This window comes from Barbus barbus (assembly GCF_936440315.1).
Source record: "Barbus barbus genome assembly, chromosome: 22".
Classification (NCBI taxonomy): domain Eukaryota; kingdom Metazoa; phylum Chordata; class Actinopteri; order Cypriniformes; family Cyprinidae; genus Barbus; species Barbus barbus.
In genome coordinates this window covers 26426430-26441885 of record NC_136750.1, presented here as the reverse complement: position 1 = coordinate 26441885, position 15456 = coordinate 26426430, and the positions used below count along the sequence as shown (strand labels likewise).

The following is a 15456-nucleotide window of genomic DNA, read 5'->3' as shown; positions in this document are numbered from 1 at the left end:
CTGGAATTGGAATTTGCTGTGGTTTTGTTTACAAACTAAATCCCAGACAAGCCACATTTAACTGGGACAGTGGAATACAGTGCCCTCCAAAAGTATTGGAAGAGTAAAGACAAAATTGCTCTGTTGGCTGTGGATTAAAGACATTTACAAATATGATTAAAAGATGAATACGAGACAAAACTACAGAATGTCACATTTTATTATTAGCCGTTTCAACACATAGATCATCCCTCTATCTGATGTGAGCATAAGTATTGGAGCATTTGCCTCACAGGTGTTTCTAAGTGATCAGCTGTGTTCTGTTGCATTAATTCTTCAGATATTAAAAGCAGGGAATGTGTCGTATCAGTTATATCCATTATTTCTGTATTCTGAATCTTGCATTCGATGATGACACACACAAACCAGGATGAAGATGAGGGAGCTGACTTTGAGAGAAAAGCAAGAAATTTGGATGCTAAAAGAAAAGAGGAAGTCAGTTAGAGCTCTAGCAAAAACAAAGGGCATGGAGAAATCAAGAGTTTGGAAACCACCAGCGACACCAGCAACCAACAACGACCTGATCATCTGAGAAAACAACAGTAGTTGATGACAGACAAATCGTAAAGCTGTGAAAATTAATCCTAAAAGACGTGTCTGTAAAATCACCAACAACTTCCAGAAAGCTGGGATGATGCTCTGACAATCTACTGTCCTCAGGAGACTTTGACACAGAATTACAGATGCTACACAGCAAGATACAAACCTCTGACCAGCACCAAAAATAGAAAGGCAAGATTAGAGTTTGCAAAAAAAGCACAAAGGTGAGCTAGAAGAGTTTGGAACTGTGTTTATGAACCGATGAGACAAAGATGAACCTTTATCTAAGTGATGGGAAAGCAAAAATGTGGAGAAAAAAGGGAACTGCAATGACCCCAAGCATACAGCCTCATGTGTAAAGCATGGTGGAGGTGGTGTCATGGCATGGCTGTCTCTGGAACAGGCCCTCTCAACTTTACTGATAACGTAATGTATGATGACAGTAGCAGAATGAATTTGGAAGGGTACAAAACCATCTTGCCTACCAATATTCAAGAAAATGCCACCAGATTCATTGGGAAGTGCTTCATATTGCATCAGGACAATGACCCAAAACATGTAATATTATGTAATATTTATTTTATATAAATGCATTAACCATTTCAAATATTTGTTATAAGCTTACAAAAGCCCTCACAGTCAAGTTCAGCTAATCTAGCACCTAATGATAATTTGACGAGATAATGAAGTGTGAAAATGAATATATAAAGGCCATTAGACCTCAGGAAGAAGGTTTCCTGTAGCGCTGCCAATGTAGTGCAGACAACTCCTTAAAATGTCCCCTGAGCCGAAGGGAACGTGCATGAGCGTGTTAACTCCACTTTGTCCCATGTCAATGAAGTTACATCTCTGTACGGTGACTGACATTCACATATAATGAACGCTTGTGAGAGGAGCGAGTTGACAGCACACATTTGAACTTCAGCCAACGTGTGCTTTCTGTCTGTGTGCTATCTTTTCACAGCTAGGTCAACATGTGCTAACTTGTGCTGATGTCCAGTTTAGTGCACTTAGTGTAACTTGACATGGATAGGCACACTTACATATTAACATTCACACTAAATCTAATTAGAGATTACAATATTTAACTTAACATCAAACTTTTAGTATGGATTGGACATTGTAATGTATTAGCTAAAAGTAGTTCATGAACAACTATTTACAGTTTAAAGTGATTAGCGAATATGTCATATAAGCTAAATATTGTATAGTAAACTTACATGCCAATATTTACCATTTATATTGATTAGCAGACTTGTCATATTAGTTGAATGTACTTGGCCACGCTTATGCTAATATTTACAGTTTAAATTGATTAGCGAACATATCATATTAGCTGTACATTGTTTGGCACACTAGGCTAATGCTAGGCTAACATTTAAAGTTAAAATGGATTAGCGGATATACTGTAGCTGAAGTTGCTTTGCACATTCACACGCTAACATAAATTAGCAGACTTAGTTGGGCACTCTCCCGTGCTAATATTTACAGTTTAAATCGATTAGCCTAACAGATTTAGCGGAACATAGTTTAGCATACTTACATGCTAACAGTCTAAATCTATTCATATAGATGACTGTAGTTTGGCACACACATGCTAATATATACAATAATAATTGGATTTAATATCAAATATGTAGATTTAACACATTTCCTGAACGTAGTTCACATGCTAACATTTACAGCTTAAACCAATTAGCAGACTTCTCATTTTAGCTGAGCACAGTTTGGCGTACTCACACGCTTTAACATTTTAATTTGATTCATTAATTCATTTATTAATAATGATTTAAAAATAATTTATAATAATTTGATACAATGACAATTTGGAGTTCAGAGATGGATCGCCATCATGGCATCTTCCAACAGCTACTCTAAACAGAGCCCCTACTGAGGATTTCAGTAAGGTGATGGTCATTCATTCACATCTCATATTGAGAAACAGATGATTTTAAGAGTCTGGGAGAGGCTTCATTTGTCTTGTACGTTTCGAGTCAATTTCAGTAGGTAATTGATTTGACTGGGTGCAGTTCTTTAGGCTGCTGTTGTTGAGCATCCTGGCAAGAGAAGATGAATGGAGTGAAAAGTATCAGTTAGACTCCAGTAATTAATCCTCTCTCATTCTTTCTCTCTATTACTCCTTTCCCAAACTCATCTCATCAGTCTTTAATTTTGAAAACACGTTACAGTGTTAAATATATTACACATGCAGAATCAACAGAATTCAAATAGAAGTAACAAAAACTTGCTTATGTGTTGCGTTGAGAATGGATGTGCAAGAGTATGTAAAGAATTTGCCTCAATAGACCTTAATGGGTTTGGACCTTAGCCAAACTGAATTTACCGTGGATGAAAATAAGGGCTGTGAGGGATTCACTTACAATCTTTAGAATGGCACACACTGTATAAGCTTATATCGCTTATTTTTCACAACTTATAGCTTTTAAAACTTTATGGAGTTTTGCTTTGTTTTTTGTTTTCCAGAAAGACGGCGAACAATCGGTAGGTTTGTTAAACAACAGTACACTCCATTAAACTGTACTTCTATCTTTCCTCGTTTTCATCCCCAAAATTACATATGCACTAGCCTGAATAAAGTATATAGCTACATAGAATTTAAAAAATTATGATTTTTTTTTTTAAACATGATGAACTCTGACCTGCAACTTTGTATAGTGAAACGATATTTCACCAATGTCACCATTTGGCTTCTTGGGTGCAAATCAAATCATTCTGATGTTTTTGCATCAATATAAGTATACCACATACAAACTTTTGTAGTATAAAACTACAAACTTTAAATGAGAAGCTGTGGAATGCTGTGAGAAACTGTAGTAGATATCTAAATGTATTCATTCTGAATAAAATAAATGCATTTAATAATATAAAATGATGTATAAAATATAGAAAACACATATATTTTGTCATTATTTTTATATTAAAGCATACAACATCATGTTTTGTTGCATATTCGTTGGTGGGACAGAATTAACTACATTCATACAATCTAATTTAACTGTCCCTTGAAACACAGTAGATATGATTCATAAGTAGATTTGCATATCCAATTACACTGTAACATTGAGCATAATGTAAAACATGACCTCTCTTTTAATAGCCCGCGCTGATTGTTTTTTACTACACTCTGCTGTAAAATTTAATGCAGTTCTCTGTTCTCAAGGGAATCAAGCTATTATGCATTTATTTTTTTAATCTAAAACAAACAGAAAAAAAAGAAATATGTTGCATGCAATAAAATGTGAAATGAGAACTGAACGTGTAAGCAAATATGAGTGGTAAAAATCAAAAGCATGATGTAATGTGTGTTCACAACTTCTATCCTCTAGATGGCAGTAGAAACTCAATACCACAAATGACAGACTCCACCGAGTCAGACTAACTTTCTCAGGTTTGCTTTGAACTATTGATAACCAAAATGCCCAACGTATATATTTTCTGCATGCACACATACATTCATTACCTATATGAGGTAAAGTTGTCGTAGGAGCCCACAGTGTAATGTCTGAACAGCCTCTTGTTTCGGTCCTCTCTCGTCTCTGAAAAAAAACATGACACACATTAAACATTAATCACACCCTATTTGTCATTTTTTCCTTGCATTTCAGAGCCGACTGCATGTCTCTAATCAGCCTTCTGCAAAAATGTGGGCGTTTGTTTGTTTGTGTGTGAAAATGCAGACAATCTTAATTAAATGCACAGGCAAGGTCAACTGTATATTTGTGTGTATGAGAGAATGGCGTCTCGTTAATCCAGTCAGAGGGTCTGGCTAATAGCTCTGGTGTCTCAAGCCAGACTAGATTTATGTGATTGGACTTTGGGCTGGAAATCAATGCACTGCTCCCCTACAGAAGCCCAAACTGCCGACACACATATGCACATATTCACATTCACACACACAAACATACACAAACACACACCCTGACAATCTCACAAATAATGAATCTTACAAATATTTTCTAGCAAGAACAGACCGTCGAGCACATGCATTTCTTTCCTAGATACATTATAAATTGTGTTACAGCGGTTATTGAATTACACTTTGCTCTGTGTGTTATTGAATTCGAGATGTCTTCCTCTCTCTCTCCCCTTTCTTAATAAACTCAGTGACCCACTTGCTCTGGTCTGATTACTAATGCATATTTCCTCTGTCTTTTCTTCCGTCCCCTGTGTCCACTCCTTCCTGTGTCACACTCTGGTATTCCCACTGTGCATGTCTGCTCTTCTTCAGCCCTCTCTTGCTTTGACAGGCGGCAAAGTGTCTTACTGATTGTGTGTTTAAAGGAGTCATATTATGATACATAAAAGTTTCCTTGATGTTTCAAAATAAACAAGTTCAGCACACTATGAAACCATACTGTAATAATACTGTCTGTCAGCCCCTAAAAAGAAATGACAGATGAATATTGTGTATATGAAGCCAGATTTGTACTAATACTTATAGATACTAAATGTATAACTAAATTATGACTGCAATTTCTGAAGAAAAACAATTAACAATATTATATATTATAAAATAAAAAGATGAAAATGAGACAACCTTTTTAACAAAATATTTCAAATGAAATATACAGTAGTATATGTACTGTACAGAAATAAATGCATATAAATTAATAAAAATAAATCTTTACATAGATTATAAAAAAATTAGTTCATTACAAATTATTTAAGCTAAATTAAAGAATAAACTAATTATAAAAAAATTATTAATTAATAGATAAATAAAACAGCTCATAACAAATAGGAAAACTTGCTTTAAAAAATTTTGAACTTTAAAAAAAAAAAACAGTTTTTAACTCAGTTCCATAAGTCTAAAAATCTGCCTGTTTTACTGACACTTTAGTCACTTTACAGACTAATGTGATTAATAATTACATTATATTGATAACTGATTACATTTCAAAAGAAAGAATATAAGAGAGAGAGAGAGAGAGAGAGAGAGAGAGAGAGCAAAAGCAAGAGTTACATCTACTGACTGTGTCCTACTCTGTCACCACAGAATTGAGAAGTTAAAGCATGCATTAGCATTTTAATGACTTGAAGGCAAGGAAGGACGCGCAGATCAAATTCACAGGAGAGGGAAAGAGAGAACGAGAGAGAAAGAGGGTGATATATATGCACATATATAAGCACTGGTATTAGTATTGCATATAGCAGTGGTTCACAACCTTTTTTTACTCCAAGGCCCCCTCCTCTCCAAAACAATACTGCAAGGCCCCCAACTTTTTCTATTCACAAAATCCTTTGTATTCTGTTATTACTTTTCAATTCCATGTTATTTTTTAAACAAAATACATTCAAGACAGATTCAAACCTTCAGTGTTCTTTTTTTTTAAATATACTTTGCAAAAATGTCACTGCAGACATTAAAAACTTAACTTAAAATTACTTAAGGCTCAAATATACAGTAACAAAGTACGTCAACCTGCAATACCAATCAAGACCACAGGGAGATGCCATAGGACTGCATATAGCTACCGATCTATTCAGAATCACTAAACACACCAAACTGCAAATAAAAGATGAAAATACTTGCAAAAAGCCTGTAGGAAATGACAAATGTCCATGCAGGAGAATCAAGCCATCTTGGGAGAAATAATCAATGACTTCAATGGCAAATCCCGTATTTCAGAAGCAAAAATGACTCTCTGTAAAGTCTTGATCAGTTGAGTGACAGTCTATAAAGGCATTCAGAGTCTCAAAGCTTCATTGTGGCAACTTGATGACGTGATCAATGACTGAAGCTTGTCGAAGCCCCATAACCAATCACACTCCGGCTCAACAGTTTAAAGTGCTAAATGCTTTTGTAAAATATGCTCCTACTTTAAATGAACAGCACCATGCATGGCCGTGCCTTGGTGCCAGCGAGGGATTATGGGAAGCGTCCGTATGCCACAGGTGGGATGTGGATGGCCAGTACTCAGATTTTGAAATGAAAGCACACTTAAAGCCTAAAGATGTCTAATATGCAGATTTTTTTAAAAATCAAAACAAATGGCAGAATAGATCTCCAAGATATGAGGCACTGTGAGAATTTCTCTGATTTACATCAGCTATGTGAAAGAGGCACCAAGCCATCTGGAAGAGTTTATCCGCTGCGGGTGTAAATAACATTTTTCATCCCCATTGAAACAGGAAATGACAATAAAAAAAAAAAAAAAGATGTTTTTAACCTTATTGCTTTATAAAGGTCTTTTTAGATAAATGACACTTGAGTTATATAAAGATAAATATATGTCTCTAAATAAATAAATAAATATACATAAATGATGAATACATTAATAAATTATAATAGATTTAAAATGATAATATAAATAATTATTATAAATTATTAATAAAATTATAAATACAAATAATAAAATATAAACGATATATAACAGAAACTATGCATAAATAACATTTGAATTATATACAGATAAATATATATCTTTAAATAAATAAATTATGAATACAAATAACAATAAAATAAAAATATATAACAAAACTATGTATAAATAAAATTAGACTGTATAAATGTAATTAATATATCTGTTACAAATTAATAAATAATTTGATAAAATATATTAACTAATATAAATAAATTAACAAAATAAACGAAAAAATTATAAATTGTACAGACTATTACATATCTGAACATATATCTATTATAAATTCTAATGAAAAATAATACACACACACACACACACACACACACACACACACACACACACACACATATATATACACTTCATATATGTACATTAATAAATGACAAAATATCTGAAACAATAAATTATAAATAAATATATGAAATAACTATAAATTGTAAGACTTCTAAAATATATTAAGAATAAAAACTTGAGTTACTGAGTTAATAAATATAAATAAATTAAGTGGTGTGAAAAGTGAAAGTGCACACACACAGCAGTGAACACACACACACACACACACACACACACACACACCCGGAGTGGGCAGCCATGGGCAGACATTTATGCTGCGGCGCCCGGGGAGCAGTTGGGGGTTCGGTGCCTTGCTCAAGGGCACCTCAGTCGTGGTATTGAAGGTGGAGAGAGCGCTGGACATTCACTCCCCCCACCTAAAATAACACATTTTAAACAAATAAATGAATAAAATGTAATGTAACTAATGTAATGCTCGAATACAATTCAATGATATAATTTTTTTTTAAAACAAAACAAACAAACAGAAATAGTTTACAGCATTGACATTGACAGAGCTGTCAGTAGAATTTGGAACTGGCAAAGTGGGGAGACAAATACTTGTTAAGTGTATGTCTGTTAATTGACCAAGTGATCAAATTATCAGCTGATGCTGCTAATCTTGAAATGGCAACATATCATCAGATTAATTGATTGTTGTTGCCATACTGCAGGTGTAGTCGTATCTCTGCTGTGGATATCTAGAGCTGAAGGGGCAGAGCTCTAAGAAAAGCTTGTGCCTTTGGCCAGACAACAGCGTCCCAGTTCAGCACACTGATAGATACATTCAGTCCTCGATCTCTCTCTGTGCCGCTCTGAACAGACATGTGTGATTCATTCTGAGCGGGGTCTGTCGTGTTCTCATCTCCACAGCTTACTGATACGATCTGAGTTTGCTTTCAAAGCTTCCTTTTTTTGGCAACAGGGTCCTTTATCCAAACACACATCAGAGAGACTCGCGAGCTTTTGAAAGCCATTAAAAACAGCAGAGCGGAAGACCCAAACAAACCGATTAATTCCAAATATTAAATTAGCAGACTTTAATTTCTCAGTGGTGCTGAATAAAACTATACATATCTTTACTAACACACTCTTTCTCTCTTTCACAGCAACTCACACACACACACACACGGTGCAGTAAATAGGTCAGATCAATGGGGCGGTGGGTCTCTTTCCACGCTTGATCAGAGTGTTCAGAAGTAGAATAGCTGCTGCTGTGATTTCGGCATTACCTCACGCTTACACTCTCTCCCTTCATCCTCAACACTGTTTTTAATCTCTCCTGCTTTCTCCCAGACATCTCTCTGTCTCTCCATGGCCTCTGGCTGCCCTGCACCGAGCCACTTTTTTTGCGCCAAGATGAGAGAAAGGGGTCGCTGCATTTGTCTCTCTTACGGCAAGCAGCCCATTTTTCCCAAGTCATAGGATGAGGATTATGAATGGTGAGACCTGAGAGAGATGAATCTGGGAGACTCAGAGGAAAGTAATATTTTCTTTCACTAAAAACATACAGCAGTGTACATGAGCAGTAAGCAGCACTTCAGCACAAGCTTTCCTATGTAAAGAGTCTTACAGTACATTGGTACGAATAGTGCTGAAGTTTCACAAAATGCTGATCATTTTTTAATCAACTCTCTGAAATGACTTTTCTGCTGATGTAACAAGGATTGTGTAAACAGAGAAAAATATCAATCGATCAATAGAGCAGAAATAAACAATATTTGACCTCATTTCTATACAACCACAATAATATATAACAAGTAGGACATTTAAAAAAGTTATTCTAATTGTATGCTAATGTAAAAAATAGGCCTTAAAAAGTAATGTTTCCCCACCTCAAAATCCAAGTGCAACCCATTTTTGTCCTGTGTATTATTATTATTTAGAAATGTATAAATAACAAAGCAATAATACTACTATAAGTTATTTTTATTCATATAGCGCCTATCCAAACTTAAGGATAGTTTACAATCAGTCAGATGAATCCCTAAAATGTATTATCAATAATAATAATAATAGTATTATTAATAATGATCATCATCATCTTTATTTATATAGCACATTTCCAATTAATAATAAACAAAAAATGTATTAATAAAAACTCTACTATTCTACTATTAATAATAGCAGCAGCAATAATAATAATAATCTTTATTTATATAGCACATTTTCCAAAACTCAGGATAGTTTAAAAACTTTAAACTCAGATTAATTAATAAAAGGTCTATTATTCTACTATTAATAATAGCAGCAGCAATAATAATAATAATAATAATAATATAATAATAATTTTATATAGAGCCTTTCCAAAACTGGAGGATACTATACAATCAATCAGTCTAATATTCAAAAGAATATATTTTTTATTTATATCAAGTCTTTTCAAAACACAAGGATACTTTATAAACATTATACTTAGATTATTACAGAAAAAGTATATTATTTATGTTTAACTATTATTATTATTATTATTTCTTATTATTACTACTAATTTTGTTTGTAATGTGCCTTTCAAAAACTTTACAAAATATAAGTCTACTACAGAGTAAATATGGGGGCAGTCGTAATGGTTAGAGATTCAGACTTGTAACCTGAAGGTTGCAGGTTCGAGTCTCAGGTCCGGCAGGAATTGTCGGTGGGGGGACTGAATAACCAGCGGTCACTTCCACCCTCAATACCACAACTGAGGTGAGACCCTTGAGCAAGGCACCGAACCCCCAACTGCTCCTCGGGTGCCGCAGCAATATGGCTGCCCACTGCTCCGGGTGTGTGTTCATGGTGTGTGTGTGTGTATGTTCACTACTGTGTGTGTACACTTGGAAGGGTTAAATGCAGAGCACATATTCCGAGTATGGGTCACCATTCTTGGCCACACGTGACGTACTTTCACTTTCAGTATTAGTGTGTGCACTATGTTTTGTGTGTGCGCGCACGTGTGTGTGTATATAGAAATGTAAACCTGCCAAAAACCAGGACTGTTATCTAATCAAAATGCATTGTCATGGTAACTCTGGAAGCATGGCAACACAATAACACACAATCACCAACAGCGGCACTGTGCGCCCTGGGAATGAGTTCTGCCCTCCCAGAAACACATTAGAGCAGATTACAGGCCTTCATTAGATTCCACGCTCTCACCTTCACCCGCTCGACAGTCTCACCGAGCCAAACCTGTCACCCTTCAACACATCTGATCATGTGACACGCCTCATTCACTTCACTTCAGCCTGTGCAGGCACATAATCATTAGTGCGGTTTGATAAGGCCAGCGTCACTTTCACTATTGCTGAAGGACTCGAGCTGTATCTACAGACCAGCGTATAAAAGAACCTACCACGTAAAATTTCTTTTTCAAAGTTATAGAAGATTACTGTGGTATGTTTTTAAAGAAAATACTGTTTCATTCTTTCTATTTTTTTTTTTTACATATAATCATAAAAAAAAAAAATTCTCTTTGCAACCATGCAGAACACCCTAGCAACAACATAGCAAGCAATACATACTTACAAATATAGTTGACTCTTTTAAAACTTTCCCTTCAGGATAAAGCAAGGTTAAACACATACATATTCAGACTATCCCGTGTTTCCCATAGTAACTATCTCTGAATAGTATGCAAAACAGCCACCGTACAATGAAATCACATTTAACCTGCAGAAAAGAAATTAATAACATGAAAGCTAATTTAATGGAATACATTCCTGCTGTTATCTCACTAACTTCCCTCTCACTGATATCTCTCTCTCTCTCTCTCATTCTCCCTCGTTTTCTAAATGTACATTTATTCATTAATTTGCCACAGTGTTTTTATCTAAAGTGACTTACAGTGCATTCAGGATATACATTTTATCAGTATGATATTTTATCAGTGTTCCCTGTGAATTCAACCCATTACCGTTTAACAGTTTGCGGTCAGTAAGATTTATTTTCTAAGAAATTAATGCTTTTATTTAGCAAGGATGCATTAAATTGATCAAAGGTGACAGTAAAGACATTTACAATGTTACAAAGGATTTATATTTCAAATAAACATTGTTCTTTTGAACTCTCTACTCATCAAAAAATCCTGAAAATGCATCCAGTTTCCACAAAAAATATTAAGCAGCCGAAACATTTTCAACTTTGATGACATAATGAAATATGTTTTTTAAGCAGCAAATCAGCATGTTAGAATGACTTCGGAAGAATCATTATTCAGCTTTGACATCATGGAAACTAATTGCATTTAAAAACAGTTATTTTAAATTAACCCCCCCCCCCCCAGATATTACTGTTTTTATTGTATTTTCGATCAAATAAATGCACCATTGGAGAGCAAAAACATCTTGCTGACCCCAAACTTTTGAATAGTACTGTTTACTGCACACACAAATATTGAACAAAATAATCATTTCTTAATGACACCCAACTATTTTAGTTTTTACAGAAATACTCAACATTTTTTCTTACCACATCCACCATTTTGGATTTATTACTGAACTCATAAATGCATTCTGGGATTGCTTCTCTGCAAAGAACCCATTCAATGCTGCATTAGAACTGGCTGAAGCAAGATTTCCAAGAGTGCTGGTTTTCCTACCTTTCGAAACAGCATTCACATTGCATATACCGCTAATGTCTTAGCATGTTGCCTCCACAGAACGCTCACTTTTGAAACAGAAATTGCCTTTTTCCCCCTCTCTTCCTCTGTCACTGTCTGGACCCTTTAGTCACACAGTCAAACACTTCTCACCATGTGACTGACAATCCTTTTGACAGCCCCGACTGGGTCTGACATATTTTACTGAGTGACAGTGATACGAAAGACAATTTAAACCCCTTGGACTGTTTTTGTCAGAAAGAGGAAATAACACATTTTAAAACTTATTTTCTACACCAAACCATTAAATGTAAGTCTCAGTTTACTGCAGATATGTGTGTGTGTGTGTGTGTGTGACACAAAAATGCTCTCTCAGTAGTCAGTGTTTCACATACTGTACACTGTCAAAAATTATTTTCCGAAATTATAAATAAAACATTACTGGAGCATGTTTTACAAGGAAATGCCATTTTGGTTTTTCTACTTCAAAAGTTCACATTTAATTCAGTGTGCTACTTGCCATTTCTTAGTAATTGTTTATGCGATTTACTCATATTTTCATAATTTTCTTCCCCTAGTGTAATAGTTCTGCTCCAAAATCTAGTAAACTACCTTATAATAAATACACATTTCATTCCACACCAAAACCGTATCTCAAAATTGTTAAATCTATACTGTACTTGGTACTTAGAACAAGATAATGTTAGCTTAGCGACAAGATATCACTATTCACAGAATCTTAACACTGTTTCAGAGTTACTGTCTATGTAGAGCGTTCCTAATCAAACACTTGTCAGGTTCCATTTCAGTTAAGATACTCCCTTAGAAGACAGCTGCCGATGTATGCTGTACACACAACAAGAAGCTGAGAAAAGCAACAGACATGCTAATCGAGGGCTCTGGCCAAGCACACACTAGGAACCTACAAACATAAAGCCACACACTGCACACTAGCTGAGCAGCCACTGGGGACATGCTGGGCCGAACTCAACTAGATAAATTATTTGTAAAGATATTTTATAATAGCACACTGGAAATGTTAATGATATATTGACATCTGAATTAGAAATACACTGAATTTTCAATCCAGAAATCTGGTCATGATCTGTCCTCGTGCAGATGGCTTTATAAATCATGCTCTCAGGTCAATTCAGTAACTACATTTTCAAGCGGGCCGTATCCATGGAAACTATATTCAAACTTGCACTATTGATTCAATTAATCACTACTAAGAACATAAATGTCATACAGAGTAATTCCAGCAAATCTCTGAAATCTCCAAATCTCTGTCTGTCTCTCACATATAATTCTAACAAATGTTTCTGTTTGGCCGATGTGTTCGAGGCAGGACTTTTATTTTGATGGCGATGAGAACCACCATGTTTCACAGATGATGTTGTATGCTTTGGATCATGAGCTGTTCCAAACCTTCACCATACTTTCTTCCCGTCATTCTGGTATAGGTTGTGGTCTGGCTTTTTTTTAAAGATGTATTTTGGCAAAGTCTAATCTGGCCTTGTTGGCACCTTGTGGTGAACCCTCTTTAGACTTTGTCAGTGACAAGTCTACCTCCTAGAGAGTGTTCTTAACTTGGCTGGATGTTATGAAAGGGTTTTTCTTTACCATGGAGAGGATCCTCCGATCATCCACCGCTGTTGTCCTCCGTGGACGTCCATGGCTTTTTATGTTGCTGAGCTCACCAGTGCGTTCTTTTTTTCTCAGAATGTACCAAACTGTTGATTTGACCACTCCTAACATTCCTGCTATCTATCCGATGTATTAGTTTTGTTTTTGAAGCCTAACAAGCCTTACTGTTTCACTTGCATGGAGAGCTCCACACCGCATGATGTGGGTTCACAGCAACTGCTTCCAAATGCAAATGGCACACTTAGAATCAACTCCAGACCTTTTACCTGGTTAATTGATGTAGAAATAACGAAGGGATAGCCAACATCTGTCAATGAAATGGCTTTTGAGCCAACTGTCCATCTGACCGATCGGTAAGCCCCACCCCCCTTACTTACTGTTGCTCTCTCGGACAAACAAACGGAGTTGCTCATTGTCTTACAATGACAGCTGCAGTGTGAAAACCTTGTCCCACGATGTTTTTGCACAATTTTGGACACAGAAGGTCACAAATGGGAATTAAATATTGCATGGAGGGATTTATAAAATATTAAAAAATAAATACAGTGGGTAACTCGAAGCGAGGGTTAACAGATCACAATGCAAGCATCACGAACATGGATGACAACATGCAGGATCATCACTGTTCATGTATTGCAGGGTACAATTTAATTAATGTACATTTAACCAGTTTAATATGGAGAGGCACTGAAATGTAGACTTTCGTTTATGTGTTTTGACCTACACTGTACAAGACGCGAGAACAGTCCACTATTAAGGTTTGTACATTAGCATGGACTCACTAACTTTAACGTTAGCTAGTTTTAGCCAGAGATACCTTGCTAAAGCACAAGATAACATTAACGTTTTACTTGGGCAGATGAAAATTCTAACTTAATGAGTGTATGACAACCAGAAAACTAATGTTTTTGTCTTCATTTATATTGGGGTTGAATACGTAGGGACATTTTGCTCTATATTGTTTGGATTCAGGAAATGTAATCAAATAAATTATATTGCTCATCCTCTCAGGATACTTGGAATCAGGCTTACCGATAGGCCAATTACTTATAGTCCCCTGGAAAAGGGGGGAGGTACATGTTAAAGAGCTGTAATTCCTTAACCTTTCCTCCAATTGCGACAATACCCTCAAACTCAGAGTGTGCACTTTAAGCCCATATTCATTATACAACTGTAACTTGAATACGTTTTGGTCAACAGCTAAAATAATAAAAAATTGTGCCTGTGTCCAAATATATATGGACCTAGATAACTGTACACACATTATAAAATGACACAATAACAAGATGAACTACAACACACACACACACACACAAAATTATGCTAGCTGTTCTGAGTGCTTGCTAGGTTGTTTCTATGGTCTTCTGGGTTGTTGCTCACTGGCCCAAGTCAAAAAACTCCACCGCTCTATGATATTCTGGTCAATTAAAGTGTCTCAGTTCTTTCCCTCGATGCAAGTCTACAGGATTTTTTTTCATTTTATTGCCTACTGCAGGTCTGATTGGATGGAAAGATAATAGCACAACTCAAGTGGCATAATTTCCAGCATCATTCAAGTCTGTAGTCCAAACGGTGCAGGATGTCAAACGTTACTTGTATACTTAAAGTTATGGATTTCAAATCACTAATCTAAACTATTATCAGTAGTAACAGTGATGCTTACCTTAGCAAACACATCTAATATTTCTGCAAATGACGGCACCATAAAAAAGTTTGAATAAGTCAATATGTGAAAACCCAAAAAAGCGTTTGCTATCTACGTAAGAGAGACAGACAGTGAGAGGGATAGAGAGAGTCTGCTAAAACAACATCAAACAAAAGAAAGAAGAAAAAACTGAGGGAGTTTCTGCACCCAAACCCATAAATGAGACTAAAAATAGCAACGGAACTATTTGGGTGATTCAGAAGCATGAGTCATCGACTCAGACAGGG

General features: G+C 35.6%; 1 protein-coding gene across 4 annotated transcripts in view; it reads right to left on the bottom strand.

Annotated features, from left to right (window-relative positions):
- Positions 1 to 15456, bottom strand: part of LOC306888429 (SH3 and multiple ankyrin repeat domains protein 3-like) — a 211001-nt gene that overhangs the window by 22976 nt on the left and 172569 nt on the right. For all 4 annotated transcript variants that reach the window (XR_013785750.1, XR_013785751.1, XM_079446722.1 and 1 more), the window contains exon 14: positions 4061 to 4136. Coding sequence is in view for 2 of the 4 variants with exons in the window: in XM_079446722.1 (XP_079302848.1) it covers positions 4061 to 4136 (76 nt within the window). In the remaining 2 variants the exon portion in view is untranslated. The remainder of the gene's footprint in view (positions 1 to 4060; positions 4137 to 15456) is intronic.